A 14,991-nucleotide genomic window follows, 5' to 3' on the forward strand; every position below is an offset into this window, starting at 1 on the left:
AATTAATTCTAATTAGGGTTTTAGACGTTTTTCTTAGTATTTATATGTTTTGTAGCCGCCAGAGGCAAATCAAACTATCATCAATAAATATAGACTTTTTGTTAAATAATTTCTCTAGTGGATTCCAATTTTCTTTTCCTTGTGGATTCAAGGAAACTTCTCGTGAATTCAAGGTTTATTACCAGAAGCTAATAGTTTTGTTTCTGTTCCATCAAGAGAGTATCATGTGTGCTTTCTTCAAGCTTCCGTGACATTATCTAAGATTTGGCTCATGAATTTGGTGCTTTTGGTTGTTATCTATGGTTGATTATTCATGTTAATTTAAGGTTTTTGCACTTGCAAAATCTGTTATCTTTTATCGCGGTGGAGCATTGATTTGTATGTTGATTGTACATTGGGACAATTGAAGCTATACAATCTCTTATTGTGCCACAACCTAGTTTGAGATCTTCACTCATTTTGAATACAACTCTCTATTGTTGTAGCACCAAAAAATATATATTCTTAGAAAAAACCACAAATATATCTTCCCTTATGTATGTCTTAAGGCTAAAAAAATTTCATTACTTTCTTTGCTCTCGTACACTGCACTCATTCTTTTTTCTTTAGTTGCAAAATCTTATTTCACTCTCCTCAATTTTTCTCTCTCCCTGATGTGGCACCCCTAGGCTGTTCTCTTCTCTTATTTGTGAAACTCGCAGGTGGCTTTATATATAACTTTTTTTCTTTGAGAGAAATTTATGTATAACTAGAACCTACCGATTTTGCTATCCTAGGAAGTAGGAACACTCAAATTCCTAACTCGGCTTGAATTAGAATACTTGACATGTGGTTGGCTCGCCACACTAATACAAGGCCACTGAAGAGGTTGTCATGTGGGCTAGACTCACAATAATCTCCTCTTCTAGCCTACAATAGAAAGAGATCTTGAATCTCACTCTTCAATTCGAATCCATGTCGATCAAGCCGATACAAAACACAAACTTTTTTAGAATCTTCATCAACACTAAGAAAATCTCATCAAATTCAATGCCTTTCATTCTCAAAGAATTAATCTCACATTAGATATTCTTAATCCAATTCCCTGGCCTCCTTCGTTAGAAGCCCAAAAATATTCTCGAAGCTAAATATTTGATATTCTTTGATAGACTACCTCTCTTGGGGTTAAAAAATCTCTAGTGGAGGAAATTGCTTCCACTACTCAAAACCCTTTGAATCTTTCACTTCATCATTATCAATTGTAGATGACTTAGCCTCTCTATATTCTTCATCACAAACCGCTCACTCATTAATTTGTAGCTCGGTTGGAGGTTGCTGAATTAACAACCCATTCAACATCATTATTGGCAACATGCTCATACTTTTCTCTTCAACATAAAGCACTATAACTTCCTCAACAATCAAAGTAGCTATAATATTCTTCTCATCATCATTCCTTTCATCTTTGCCTTCAGTCAATTCTCTTTTCCAATACCTTCATATGATCACTTTCTTTACAATAGAAATATTCTCTAGTCTCCTTAAACTAAGATCTATCTCTTGATTATCATCTATCATTGAATTTAACCCGATCATTAAGTCTTCTATTTTTACTTCTACCGTGTTCTCTGTGACAAGAGCTTGATCTTGTACATTGACTCCGCCTGCATCTTTTCTTCTATTTTCTTTGTTAAACAAGCTATCTTTCACAACGGTTAGCGGCAACACAATTAGTGTATAGTTATTCAATGATACGACCAACATTTCCCGACTTTCTAGAAGATTGCTTAATAGTAACAGCACCTACAGTTCACCATCTAATGCCATCTTCACCTGTAGTCAATTGATTCACCAAACTATGAAATTCAGTCAAACACTCAGCAACAGATCTTCCATCCTTAAACTTGAAATTCACAAACTTCTTAATAAAAATACCTTATTCTAGTAGTCTTTTCGCTTATACAAACTCTCCAATACATCGAAAGTATCTGAGCATTAGTCTCACTTGCGATGTGATGAAATACACAATTATCAACCCATTGACAAATGAACCCAATAGTTTTCCAACTCATCATACTTATCCTTTGGCTTGGTCGACGGTCGTATCACCTTCAATAGGATCATATAAATCCTTACAATAAAGTAGATCCTCCTTCTTATGCTTCTAAATATGATAATTTGGACCCATCAATTTAATCATAGTCCTATACCTTTCATCCATCTTAAAAAAACACCCACTAAATCAACCAAGTTTTGGTACCACTTGTTGGGACAAGGGAAACTCTTATGGCACTTGATGGGTCACAAACTAGTCTGAGATCTTCACTCACATTTAATACAACTGTCTTTAGTTGTAGCACCCACAAAATCTCTCTTTTCAGAGAAAATTCCAAATTGATCTTCTCTTCTCTTGTGTATGTCTCTCAGTCGCTAAAAAAAATATCTTATTGTTTTCTTTGCTCTACCCTCACTACACTTTTTACTTTTTCTGTGGTTGCAAAAACTGATATGCACTCACCTTTTTTTCTTTTTTCTTTTTTCCTATTCTCTTTTCAGCCATTGGCAGCTCTCTTCTCTAATTTGTAAAACACGCATGCCGCTTAATCCTAAATAAGAACACTCAATTCCTAACTCAACTTGAATTATAATACTCGACATGTGGCTGGCTGGCCACACTACCACAAACCCATTGAATGGGCTGTCACGTGGGCTGGACCCACAACAGTAAGAGATAATAATAATCTATTTCGCTATTTTGGTTTTTCTTTGGTTTGATATCTGCATTGTGACTGGCATTTGGCAAAATAACACAATTTCCTAAATGCTTGAGATGTTGGTGATAATTGACAGAACACAAGGGTTAACTGAGAAAGACTTTGGGAGTTCCATCACCAATAGACTGATGTGGATTTGAGATGGCATTCTAATTAATGGGTCAAGTTTTAATTGGGCCAACTAAGACACATTGCAGGGATTCCATATTATTACATTGAAGGTGATATATATATATATATGGTCCCATTGCAAGTGGTCATTTTTATTTAAAACACCCCGCAATAATACACTCTGTCTGGTCCACCCATAAAGGACCAAAGCAGAGAAGGGGAACAATAATCAATACAAATTGAAAATATACAACCTTAGCACTAGACACACAATCAATACAAATGGGGACAAAAAAAAAAAGGTAAGAAAGAAAGGATTGAAAATTTTAAGAGCTTTCCAGTTTTGCATGCTCAATCATACAAACCCTCCTGGTCCCAGATATCTACAAGGAATTCTACCATCTCCTGTCATTTAAAATCCAGTAAATAGTAAGGAATTGTGTACTATCTTGTATGAGCAATAACAACAAAGGAAGCAACCTAGTCTCTTTCAACTTACACGAAGGGGGATGGGCTGTCGGAAAGGCTTTTTGGTTGAAAGTAGACTCTCATAAGTTGCATTCCAACTGCAGAAACATAATGGTTGAATCATATAGATAGAAAATAGGCACCAATTAAAGAAGTTAAACAACAGAACACTTGACCAAGGCTTGCTCAAGCTGCAGGATTGTGAGTATTGCAGGCAAAATATTTCCATAAAGAAATTGCACGTATGTGCAAGAGAAAGAATTATATTAATGAACAAGTTAATAAAAAATAGAAGCTAACTTCATCAGGTCAGTAAACCCAATCAAATTAGGCTAGGAAATAATTAATCTCTTTTTTAGCTTCTTCTTCTTCTTTTTTTGTTTTTGTTTTTTTTTTTTGGAGGGAGGTGTGTGCAGATACTCTGGACAAATTAGGAGGTTCTTTCTTTTTGCTAGAGACACCAGGAAATTAAGACTTTTCTTTTTTCTTTTTTGGGTGGCCAGTATGCACATACTAGCATGACAACAGGAGCAGAATACTTAAATAGCAATATCAGTTGAAGTTATTCACCTTATTCTGGCTTCTCGAACTTGTGGATGGCTCTGCGACCTTTTGTTTCCAAGCCATTGCTGCCTTGTCTGGTTCCAGAGAAGAAGTCCTGCATTCATCAAAGTTTTCATTATGTAAAAGAATTGGCTTGAGAAAGAGAGGATTAATGGTTAAAAAATGTCTTATCATTCACTCTTTTTTCTCAAAAGAGAAAAGCATCATCAATAAGACTACATAACCTACTATACTACACCAAGGCCATTCATTGTGTCAGTTGTGTAGGTCCAGAGTACATTCATACAGATCATTACTCATTAGATTGTCTAACGAGCACCAAAGGAGATACAGAAATTGCAGAGAAGTCAGGCAATTAAAAAAAAAATAAAATGAACAAAGAAAAGTAAAGTAATAAATGTCTTAGGAGTTGTTAGGAGCTCCATGCTTTGCCAGAACATTTATCATTGTCCCTTTTCTAATTATAAAAGAGAGGGTCAGAGCAGATAGCAGTACTCATATGATAACCACATCTGGTGCAGAAGCCACTTTAGGCAGTTGAACAAGGTTGTGTCCCAAGGCAGTATTAAATTTGAAAAGATTGGTGCAAAGTTGAGATGGATGAACTGTACATCAATGAATTACATCTGAAGGGATCCCATACTCTCTAGTCTTAGCAAGATTGTTAGAGCCCTCTAGCCCCAAGCAAGGGGACTGGAAAAAATACTAATCATACAAGCAACAATATATTCCAATTGGTAAATTCAAGAACGTAAGCAATATAGAAATTAGTTAACACACCAATCAGTTATTGTGAATAGAAGAAAAAGTTAACAAAATATGAACTTACCATGATTTACAAATTCAGATGGGTTGCTTACACTGCCATCAAAACCCTCTTGATCAAGGAGGGCTTGGTTTGAGGTGGCAATTGATGAGATGCTTCTCTGGGATTGAACTGCACTGTTGTCCATTTCAAAAGTGCTGCTACTCCAGAAATCATCTGATACACTATCTCTCCTCGCATATTTACCATGAATTCTCAGCCCCTGTGATGGTTCACCCATCGGTGTGGGTTTAGTATAGCATCCCAGGCAGCCTCTGCTCTGTTGCAAATCAGGTTTTAACCACAAAATTGATTAAAACCAAGTATCAACTCAATTCTCAATCTAGCATTTGAAATTATTTAAAAAAAAAAAGTCGAGAACAATCATTGCCTGAGCTAAATATTCCCAATTTAAGCCACAGGTTTTTTCATTTCTATTTTCTTTGCAAACAAAAAAAGAAGGAAAAATAAAATTTTCTTTTTCCTTACGCTAGAGCCTTCCATTTAGCCTTGAACTTTTCCTTGATCAAAAGCACAAGAGCGCGCAAATACGCTCCTGAAAGCACTAAAAATGAACAGCAGGGTTTCTTCCCAAAGCATCTCTCCGATTTGGCTATCAAACAACACCTAGAATACATAGCTGCTATTGCTATAGGATCCCCCAATACCTAATACAAATAATATAAATCATATCTATATAGACTAAACAACTTCCTAAAACTCCAAGAAAAGAATTAACAGACCACAAAAAAAGATCCTCCCCAACATGTTTCCCTGTTCACTAACTCTCAAAGTTTGCTTTCTGAACAAGCAAACACAAGTCCTCAAGATTCCTTAACCTACAAAGCAACTATAAACTACAAGAAAGTTTTCCTTTTTTTGATTGTAAACTACAAGAAAGCTAAGGAAAACAAAACAAGTTAGAATCTCAAATCTTATATGTTTCCTGTTTGTAATCTCACAGTATACCAAAATTTGCAAAACTATCTCAAGCAGAGCAGAGATTCTTATATTTTTCTCAAATTTGAAGGATTTTTTTTCCTTTCCTTTAATTTTCATATATTTTCTCTGAAGCAAAAATTCAAAAGTTATTAAATCTGCTTTCAACTCAAGTTTTTTTTTTTTTTTTTCCCTTCGGACCACAAACAATGAATATGAATAGACTCGAAATCTCAAAATTCCTGGATTTTTTTTTTCCTTCTTTTTGCTCTGTTTTTCTCAGTATCCAAACAGGGCCTAGAATTATGATGAAGAGAGAGAGAGAGAGAGAGAGAGAGAGGTGACCCCATGCAAGCAAAAAGCTGAGAGAGGCAAGGCGGAAGGTATGTAGAGAATTGCATTATGCACGTCCAAGCAGAGATCTCTGAAGCAAAACTCTTATTAGTCCAAGAATTTTTGGCCTTACGGTCCTGCATAGAATATAAATATTCCAATTTCAATATCAGATAACTGAAACAAATAATGAATATTGAAAATTAAGAAAGATCCAGCTTTGTTTGGTTCCCAAGAAAAAAAAAAAAAACAGTTTCCGTCACTTTCCTTCAAAAATTTTCCTTCATAAAAATTCTTGAAAAAGAGAGAAGAGAAAAGAAAAAAAGATTATAGACCTCAAAAATGGCATGTTTGGATTGAGACTAAGGAATTGTTAATCTCCTTTTCGTGAAAACAATTGGCCCTCTCTCTCCTCTGGTGAGTGATTCTCAACCAAAGCTAAGGGCGCCCTCTGTTTCTGTTTGTTTACTTTTTTTTCCTACAACTGTAGTAGCTATCTGCTTTTCTTCTTCCTTATGCTGTAGAGTCGTAGACAGACAGATAGACAGGCCAACGAAAGAAAAGTCAGGAAATGTTTGATTCTCCTTTAACAACTGATGGTGTGATTTACTATCATGGTCCAACTTCTATTTTTCGTTTCTCCGTTTTACTTTCTATTTTATGCTCTACTTCTATTCTTGTTTTTTGTTTTTTGTTTTTTAATTTTAATGTTAATCTCATGGGGATGGAAGTGAAGAGGGACAAAGTCGCATTACCGTTCCCTTCTTAGGGTAGGAAAAATACGTGCAGGATGAGAACAAGGCAAGTCAAGGGTAGGGTAGGTTAGAGGTATCTTTTATCCTTAACGAGATGACTTTGATATTAATAAGACAAGTATTAAAAAAAATTAGATTATATATAGTTTAAATATATATATGAAGTAAAATTATATGTACATAATTGAGACGAGACAAGGGAAGACGAAATGGGTAAGCAAGACTCATTCTTGCCCTGTCACCTCTTTTGAACAAGGGGTAGAGTAGAATAGAACTGATCAAGCATGTAGAGGAATTGTTGTCATCCGTTTAATCTACAACATATTTTCTTATAGAATGTTTTCGACAAATGCAAAAATACTAATTTTTAAAAAACTTGTAAGCTTCTTTTGATGGTTTTAAAAAAGGGGGGGGGGGAAATCTCCTCTTTTCTAGGGTACATTTAGCAAATAAGCAATAAATAAAGGCTTTTTTTAACGGGTGCTATACAACACCCGTTAAGTTTTACTTTAGTTGCATGTTATTACTGAAGTAGTCCTGCTTTAATAGGAAAATCAAGAAAAATGTCAACATTTGAATGATGTGCATTAGGCAGTATTGGAATTTAAATTTTTAGTAATAAGTTTTCAGTCTTAACAAAATAAGCAGTATCTAAACTCATCTTAAGTCAAAATATACGGATTTTGAGCTTAAACAAAAGACATTTGGACATTTAGCACCAAAAAAAAAAAAGTCACTTAAGAATAAAATAATATAAATAATACTATTTTTTTCCGAAACTTATTGATTAAGGCATATTAAAAATGGTAAGCATTTTTTTTTTATTGTTTGACAAAAACGACCGTAAGCATTTTAAGGACTTCCAATTTATTTTATGAGAGATGGGCCCAATTGCCCAAAGTGAAAATGTTACATAAGAAAGAAAATTTATATTTATTTGTTGGGATAATAAGAAAGACAATTATTGGTGACCCAAGAAGTCATAAAAGCATTGGACAAAGTCTACATCGCCAATTATATTATTATTGAAAAGAAAGTGGATAAGGATAACTTTAAATGAATAACAAAAGAAAAAACAACGAAAATTGAGCCACCAATTAAAAGATTTCGGTCGGAGGAGATGGATGTTTACTTGTTCTACTTACACCTGCAACTGCATATCTACGTTACCCCTACCCTAGAATAAAGGGGAAGTCGTTTGAGCATGGAGTTATTTTTTCTAACCTTATTAATTTAAGTGAACTCCATATTTTCAAAATATAATTATATTTTTATCAATTTTCAATAAGTAAATAAATAACTTTTTTTATCAAATAAATAAATAAATATTTTCATAAAGAGTTAATCTAAACTCAAACAATTGAAGACTATATATATTGTGTTAAATTTTATTAGTTTATATTTTAATCTAAATAAAACTCACTGCTTTTTTTTAATAAAGTAACTCAACACTGAACAAATTTTTAATTAAATTATGTGGAGTATTTTTTTTTGTAAAATTTTATAATTTGAATTTTTAGTTATTAGACTAAAATATTATTTTCTTTCTTAAAATATAGCCCATGTTCTATTTTCATCATTAAAACTTAAAAAGTATTATTTTATTTTTGGGTCATTAATGCATGTAACGTAGGCTTAACAGTTCTACAACCATCAATGATGGTGAACCGCTACTCTATTTGCAAATTCTTAGAAATTTAAAAAAATTTACATTTTGTCCTTCTGCTACATTTATTAATTGTCAAGGATAAAAATAAAACTTTTTTTTTTTAAATTTTTTTTTGAGAAACCGATAAAAATAAAACTTGATTGATATTTCAGGGACAAACATAGAACTTAAACTATCTTTCATTTTTCCTCTAGAATATAGCTAATTTTATTTCCCACAAATGTGAAAAATAATTTTTGGAAATTAATTTTAGTTGAACCAAACACAGCCTAAGTGTCTAGCGTGCGCGCGCGGGCGCGAACACACACACACACAAAAAAAAAAAAAAAAAAAAAAAAAAAACCCAGACATAACTTGATCCTTGCCTTTTATATATAAGATAGTGGTAATTACACATATCTTGATCCTTACCTGTGGTTTGGGCGAAAATCACTTTGCCTACCCGTGATTTGAAAAGTATCACTTAACCCACCTGTGGTATGTTCCGTTTGTTTTCTGTAACTCACCTCTGTTAAAATCAGGGATAAATATATATTTTTGCTCAAAGTTTGTCTCTCTCCTCTCAAATCAAAAAATAGAGCAAAAATGCAAGAGAAACAAAATTAAAAAGTGATATTTGTCTCTTTTGCCATTCACACAAATTTTGAACATGAAAAACATACCAAAAAAATAAAAAGCTTAAGCCACATTGCCTCCCTTAACCCTTTGGCTAACTCCATCACAAACAGAAAATGAAAAAGAACCAATACAAATCTAAATAGATTGATAATTTCCAACCTCTCCTCCACAACCAAAACCAACCTCCATCGCCACCACAATCAGTATCCATCCAAAAATCAATACCATGGCAAAAAAAAAAACTAAACCAAACATATTTTGGGTCTCAATCCTCACTGAATCCAAATTTCCAGTTCTATGACATCTCAGTTCTCAAGTTCAAGGTGAAAGAAGCAGAACCATTGAAGGTGAAGGGGACACGGCTGCACGACCCACGACCCATACTTATCAAGGCGTGAGAAAGGGAGGTGGAGGCCAATATGAAGTCACCCAAAACCGCTGCCGAAAGACCCACTGCCTCAAACATCCACCAATCAAACCAACACCTAAACAACAACCAAACCAACATCCAAAGCCACCAAAACACCTAGCAACTACCGACAAGCAAAGCCCACCACCCACGGCCTACAACCCATGGCGATCAAAGCCCACCATCGACAACCACAACAAGTGAAACAGAAACCCAAAAATGAAAAATCTTCAAGCTGCCACTACCGTCACCATCTTTCTACCCCTGCCACCATCGTCCCTTGCTTCTACTATTGCTGTAGCCTTCAAGCTTCTGAACTAAGAGAGATGGAGAAGAAGCTCGGTTGTGGCCAGGTCGAGGAGCTCATCGAGGAGGCTCATGAAGATTAGTTTGTGTTGTGTTGGGTGGTGGGAAAATGGGGGAAATAAAGAAGAGAAAAATGGGTATTTGGGGGATAGGGATTTTAGATTATTTTGCAATGTGGGACTTTTAGAGTTGAAACTTAAGGTGGAGTGTAATTTGTTTTGTTGTTTTGGTGTGTGGTTTGGTTTTTTAATTGCTGAGAAAGGAAAAGAGTATGAAAATTAGTTTGTGAATTGTTTGGGTTCTGAGAAAATGGGAGTGAGAGAGGCAATGGGGCTTAGGCTTTTTTATTTTTGGGTACGTTCTTCATGTTCAAAATTTGTGTGAATGGAGAGAGAGACAAATACCACTTTTTGATCTTGTTTTTCTTGCATTTTTGCTCTATTTTTTGTTTTAGAAGGAGAGAGACATAAAATTTGAGCAAAAATACCTATTTACCCCTGATTTTAACAGAGGTGGGCTACGGAAAACAAACGGAACATACCACAGGTGGGTTAAGTGATACTTTTCAAACCACAGGTAGTAAAGTGATTTTCGCTCAAACCACAGGTGGGTTATGTGTAATTACCCTTATAAGATATTAAATTTGGAGGAAGAGCCAACAACCCATATAGTGCACAAGAAATTTCAACATAATATGATTTTTTAACTCTTATTTATTTTTACCTAAATATGAAATTTAACAACGATGGTAGTTATTAATAAACATTTATTATGATTATATTATTATATAGAATATTGCTAGGACGTGGGTTCCAGTTAACTCAACTGGTAAAGTCTCTTATGATTGTATAAGAGATCTGGGGTTCAATCCCCTCCTACACTAAAAACTGATTGGTGTCTTGGTCTGATAAGAAAGAGCTATCATTAAGAACAGACGCCATAAGTTGAAACTCTCTAAAAAAAAAAGGAGAATATTGCTAGGACCACAACTTATGCCATAACTTTACCACAACTTGCTCACAAGGCAAATTATGAGTAGTGGAGTTGTGGACCTATCACTTTTACTCCACTCACGACTTGTCACATGAGCAAGTTGTGACAAAAGTTATGATCCTAATATTTTCCTATTATATAAAGGAATAATACTAGAAATACAAACTACTTTACAAAAATTATGCATTTATTATTGTAGGGACCAAATTTGAGCACTTCTACTGTTGAGAGAGTGGACTCAAGTCCAGTTGGCCCATTACAATGAATTTGTAGAGAGCAGGTTCAAGAACTAGGCCCTAGCGAGGGATGCAATGGCCAGGCTTGGTTACGTGTGGATTGAATGACATGAACGTGGGTTAAAATACGCAATGGTGCTCCTCCGCTCTTCTCTCAGGAGCTTGCGGTTCTTATTACTTCCTTTGTGATTAGTTACAAAAGTTTCTGGGAGAATCCCGGTTGCTACCGTATTCTCTCTCCTTTTTTTCTTCTCCCCTTCATCTAGAGGATTCTTTACATTATATATCCCCCCTCAACTGATCCTAACCCTACATTTGTTGATCAACCAGGCTGCTATTTGAGTGTTTGTCCCATCAGCCGCCTTTCCATCCTTCCTGTGGGTTGCGGCAACCAAGGCAGCGCTGTTAAGGGGTCATCTCCTTATTAATACGATCAGAACGTTAGTTGTGGGCATTTAATGTGGAGGTAACAGTTCGTCCTGGAATTGCTCCTCCACCATGCTTCCATGGCTGACACGTTGCACTTGCCCTTTCTCTTTGGATGCTTAGGAAGGCTATTCCTGATGGCTGATTATTTCTTCTCCCAACGGTCTCGGCTGGCCGAGGACGACATCGTCCTCGGTGATGTTTCTTGGTAGCTTGGGCTACCTGTGTTCCTTCTCGGACATTCCTTGATCCTCGGCATGGGCCTTGGGCCGGATATAAGATGGGTCGGGGTTGTCAGATTATTAGGCTCCACAATTATGATTGTGTTTATATATGGAATTATATAGTCTCATTTAAAAGAAACATTATGTCATTTTGTACAAAAATTTTAATGGATGGTTTAAATATAGAATAAAATTTAAATGCAAATTAAAAAAAAAATTGAGAAAAAATTAAAAATATATATTGGTATAATGACATGTAAAATTATGAAATTTTAAAAACTTATATGGCATAATATTATAAGATCAGCAAAAACTGAAAATACTTTGATTTTATATATACTAGTCGCAGACCCACGCAGTGTGTAAGAATATAAAATATTATGTAATGAAGTGTAATATATAAAAGTAATAATTACTTCAAGTATTGTCTATTTAAAAAAAAAATTCTACAAGTATTTTTTTTATCTTCACAAATATATCATTCTATTATTATTTTTTTGTTCGATTAATATTTTTTTTAAGGTGAACCATATTCTACTTACTTCTGTTATAGTGTGTTATATTTGCTTGATATACAACTAAACTTTATAAGTTTCAAATTTTTTATTCAAATTTCTCATATCTTAAGGAATAAAGAGATTATCATAAAAATCAAAACTCATCACAAAATAACAATGTCATTTGAACCAAAATTAAAATGAAACCAAAGGAATAAAATATAAACTTTATAATAATTTATTAGTCAAACTATTGGTAGGTATATTCAAATTCATAGCAATGTAGATCGTGTTCTGATATAAACTAAAATTCTTTTTTTTTTTTTTAAGAAACTAAGTATTAACCCAAACCAAAATTCAACCAAAGCTATAAAAGGGAGAGAAAAGGCTTTGTGAAGGGTAATAAAAAACACAATAACAAAACACATATTTATAAAATAAAAATAAATAAATAAAAAAACCATCAACCTTAATTAGAGTTATAAGAAAGAACAAAATCCAGAGAGAGAGAGAGAGAGAGTACTCACATTTTTTGTGGGAAAAATATGGATTGAATGAAAGAAATGATATCAAATTTATACAAAATAAAATAGGGAGAAGAATAATTGACACACTTTTACCACTAAGCTATACCCGCTACAAAGTGATTATTGTATATAAATGGATCTTTTGTCGAATAAAAAGAATGGGTCAGAAGAATGTAAGCTTTCTACTTATGATCATCATGAATTGAATTTTAATCAAATTGTCTTTGGTAGTTTACCGATGTCAGTAATTGATGATTATACATTTTGAACAATTTTAAATTCACCTAAAATAAAATATTAAAAAAAATGGAACCAACCAGCAAAAAGCATTAAAGCTGCAAAGACCAATGCACTAATTACAGTATCACTTTTTTTCTCAATTGGTAATTTCCAATTGAAAAAAAAAAATCTATTTAATATAAGAAAGAGAAAATGATGAAGGAAATATAGTAGTAAAGCAAAGAGTAGTGAGGAGATAAAAGGGTAAAAAGGGAAGGGAAATGTTGAAGGAACTATAACGGTAGGTGTGAACGAATAAGAAATAAGAAGAAGAAAAAAAGAGTTTTTTTTTTTTTTTTTTAATAATAGGAAGAAGAAAAGTTTAAAAAGAGAAAAGAAGAGGTAGAAAATAAGTAGGTGATGTGACCACTAATGTGATTCAACAAAAACATAGTAACAATATAATTAAGGTAAACTACATATTTGGTTCTCAACCCTTACGCTGAATCTCAATTTAGTCATTGACTTTTCAAATGTGTCAATTTAGTTGCTAACATTTTAGTATATATTGTGTCAAAATAGTAATTGCCGTTAAGTGATTAATGAAAAATGCTGACGTGGCTAACGGCAAAAATAAGGTATTATTTTTATGCTAGATAGACTGCCATGTAGACTACCATATGACCTACTTCATTTTAGTTTTAAATTCTATTATTTCTTTTCTTTTTATCTTTAAAAACTTAAAATCAGAATTAAAAAAGGCATTAAAAAAATTCCCAATTTGCATCTCAAAAACAATAACCCTAATAATTCACGAAGAGATTATCAATTCATCACCCACGTAGCACCTCACGAAGGAATCATCAATCATCACTTCAAAGTCCGAATTCCAAAATCCAAAGCATGTAAACATTAACATTACACCATTACCACCACAACCAAAATATATAAAATCCAAAAACATAAGCAGGAAACAAAATATGGATTTGTCCCAGATGGTCTTCTTCTTCTTCCACCCCCACTGCCTTCATCCCACCACACTCAACTCCTCCCCTACAAACACCAAACCCTTAACAGACAACACCAACAACAACATTCTTTACTGTTCCTCTTCTCTCAAACAACAAACCCTAACAGACAACACGAACAACAACCTTCTTTCCAGTCCAAATGGCTCATCATTCTCCCCGACCTCAATAAAGTGACTGGAACTAATGCCCACCACCCAGATCTAAAGAATTGGTGCTAATGATGAGAGAAAATCTGGAGATGGTGTGCGTGAGATTGTGCTAATTGGAAATTTTTGAATAATTGATTTCAGTTGTTAAAATGGTTTCTTACTTTCTTTCTTTTTTTGATGTATATTTAAGTATTTCAATTTAAAACATAGCATTATTTTTCTTTTTTTTAAAAAAGAAAAATCTAAAAAAAAAAAAAAAAACACATGGCAATAGGATTTAAAATAGCTGACATGTGACTTTAGTTTTTTTTAATGTAAACCATATGACAGTTCATGTGACTGTCTATGTGACATAAAAATAATATTTTATTTTTGTCATTAGTCGCATCAACATTTTTCATCCATCATTTAACGGTAGAGATTATTCTAACACAATACTAAACTATTAGAGACCAAATTGACACATTTAAAATATCAGTGACCAAATTGAGATTTAACATAAAGGCTAAAGACCAAATATGTAATTTACCCTATAGATTATAGATGATTGTGATTAATTTGTAATTACCACCTCTTTGTTCAAAGTCATTATATTAATCTAGTAATTTCATATCCCCTACATTTTTAATTCAATAATTTATAAATGTTTACACAAAAAAAAATTTGGAACTTAAGATTATAAATTACACTCCCTTTATTTCAGATTAAAATATTTTACATGTAAAATATTTTCAGGTGTTGGGTGTGATATGTAAAATTTTTCAAGCAAAAAAATACCAAAATTGAAGACTCAACTACCCAAGCCGCCGGAGACTAGATCACCATTCTAGCTACCAAACCATAGGCACCAACTGTCAGAACTACGGCTCCAACCACCGGACCGTTAGCGCTAGCTGCAGAGTGCACCTGACTAGTGACCTAGCCACCAAATGGGTGGAGGAGAGTCATGGTGTGCTTTT

The 14,991-nt window shown here is 33.7% G+C and overlaps 1 protein-coding gene across 5 annotated transcripts; it reads right to left on the reverse strand.

The window, feature by feature from the left end:
• Positions 1-2,895: 2,895 nt before the first annotated feature.
• On the reverse strand, positions 2,896-6,668 carry LOC111994333 (uncharacterized). Of its 5 annotated transcripts, XM_024026198.2 has the most exons (7): positions 6,309-6,668; positions 5,986-6,110; positions 5,191-5,369; positions 4,726-4,976; positions 3,903-3,990; positions 3,364-3,430; positions 2,896-3,269 (listed from the first exon to the last, which is right to left on the reverse strand). In XM_024026198.2, exons 3-7 carry the CDS (start codon positions 5,337-5,339, stop codon positions 3,216-3,218), a joined length of 609 nt encoding a protein of 202 aa, XP_023881966.1. In that variant the 5' UTR covers positions 5,340-5,369; positions 5,986-6,110; positions 6,309-6,668; the 3' UTR covers positions 2,896-3,215. The 5 variants fall into 5 exon arrangements, with proteins under 5 accessions (XP_023881966.1, XP_023881967.1, XP_023881970.1 ...); XM_024026199.2 differs by lacking the exon at positions 5,191-5,369 and having other exon boundaries at positions 6,309-6,657; XM_024026202.2 differs by lacking the exon at positions 5,191-5,369 and having other exon boundaries at positions 4,726-4,981; positions 6,309-6,656.
• Positions 6,669-14,991: the final 8,323 nt, after the last annotated feature.

This window comes from Quercus suber, unplaced genomic scaffold, assembly GCF_002906115.3.
Source record: "Quercus suber isolate HL8 unplaced genomic scaffold, Cork oak 2.0 scaffold_440, whole genome shotgun sequence".
Taxonomy (NCBI): Eukaryota; Viridiplantae; Streptophyta; class Magnoliopsida; order Fagales; family Fagaceae; genus Quercus; species Quercus suber.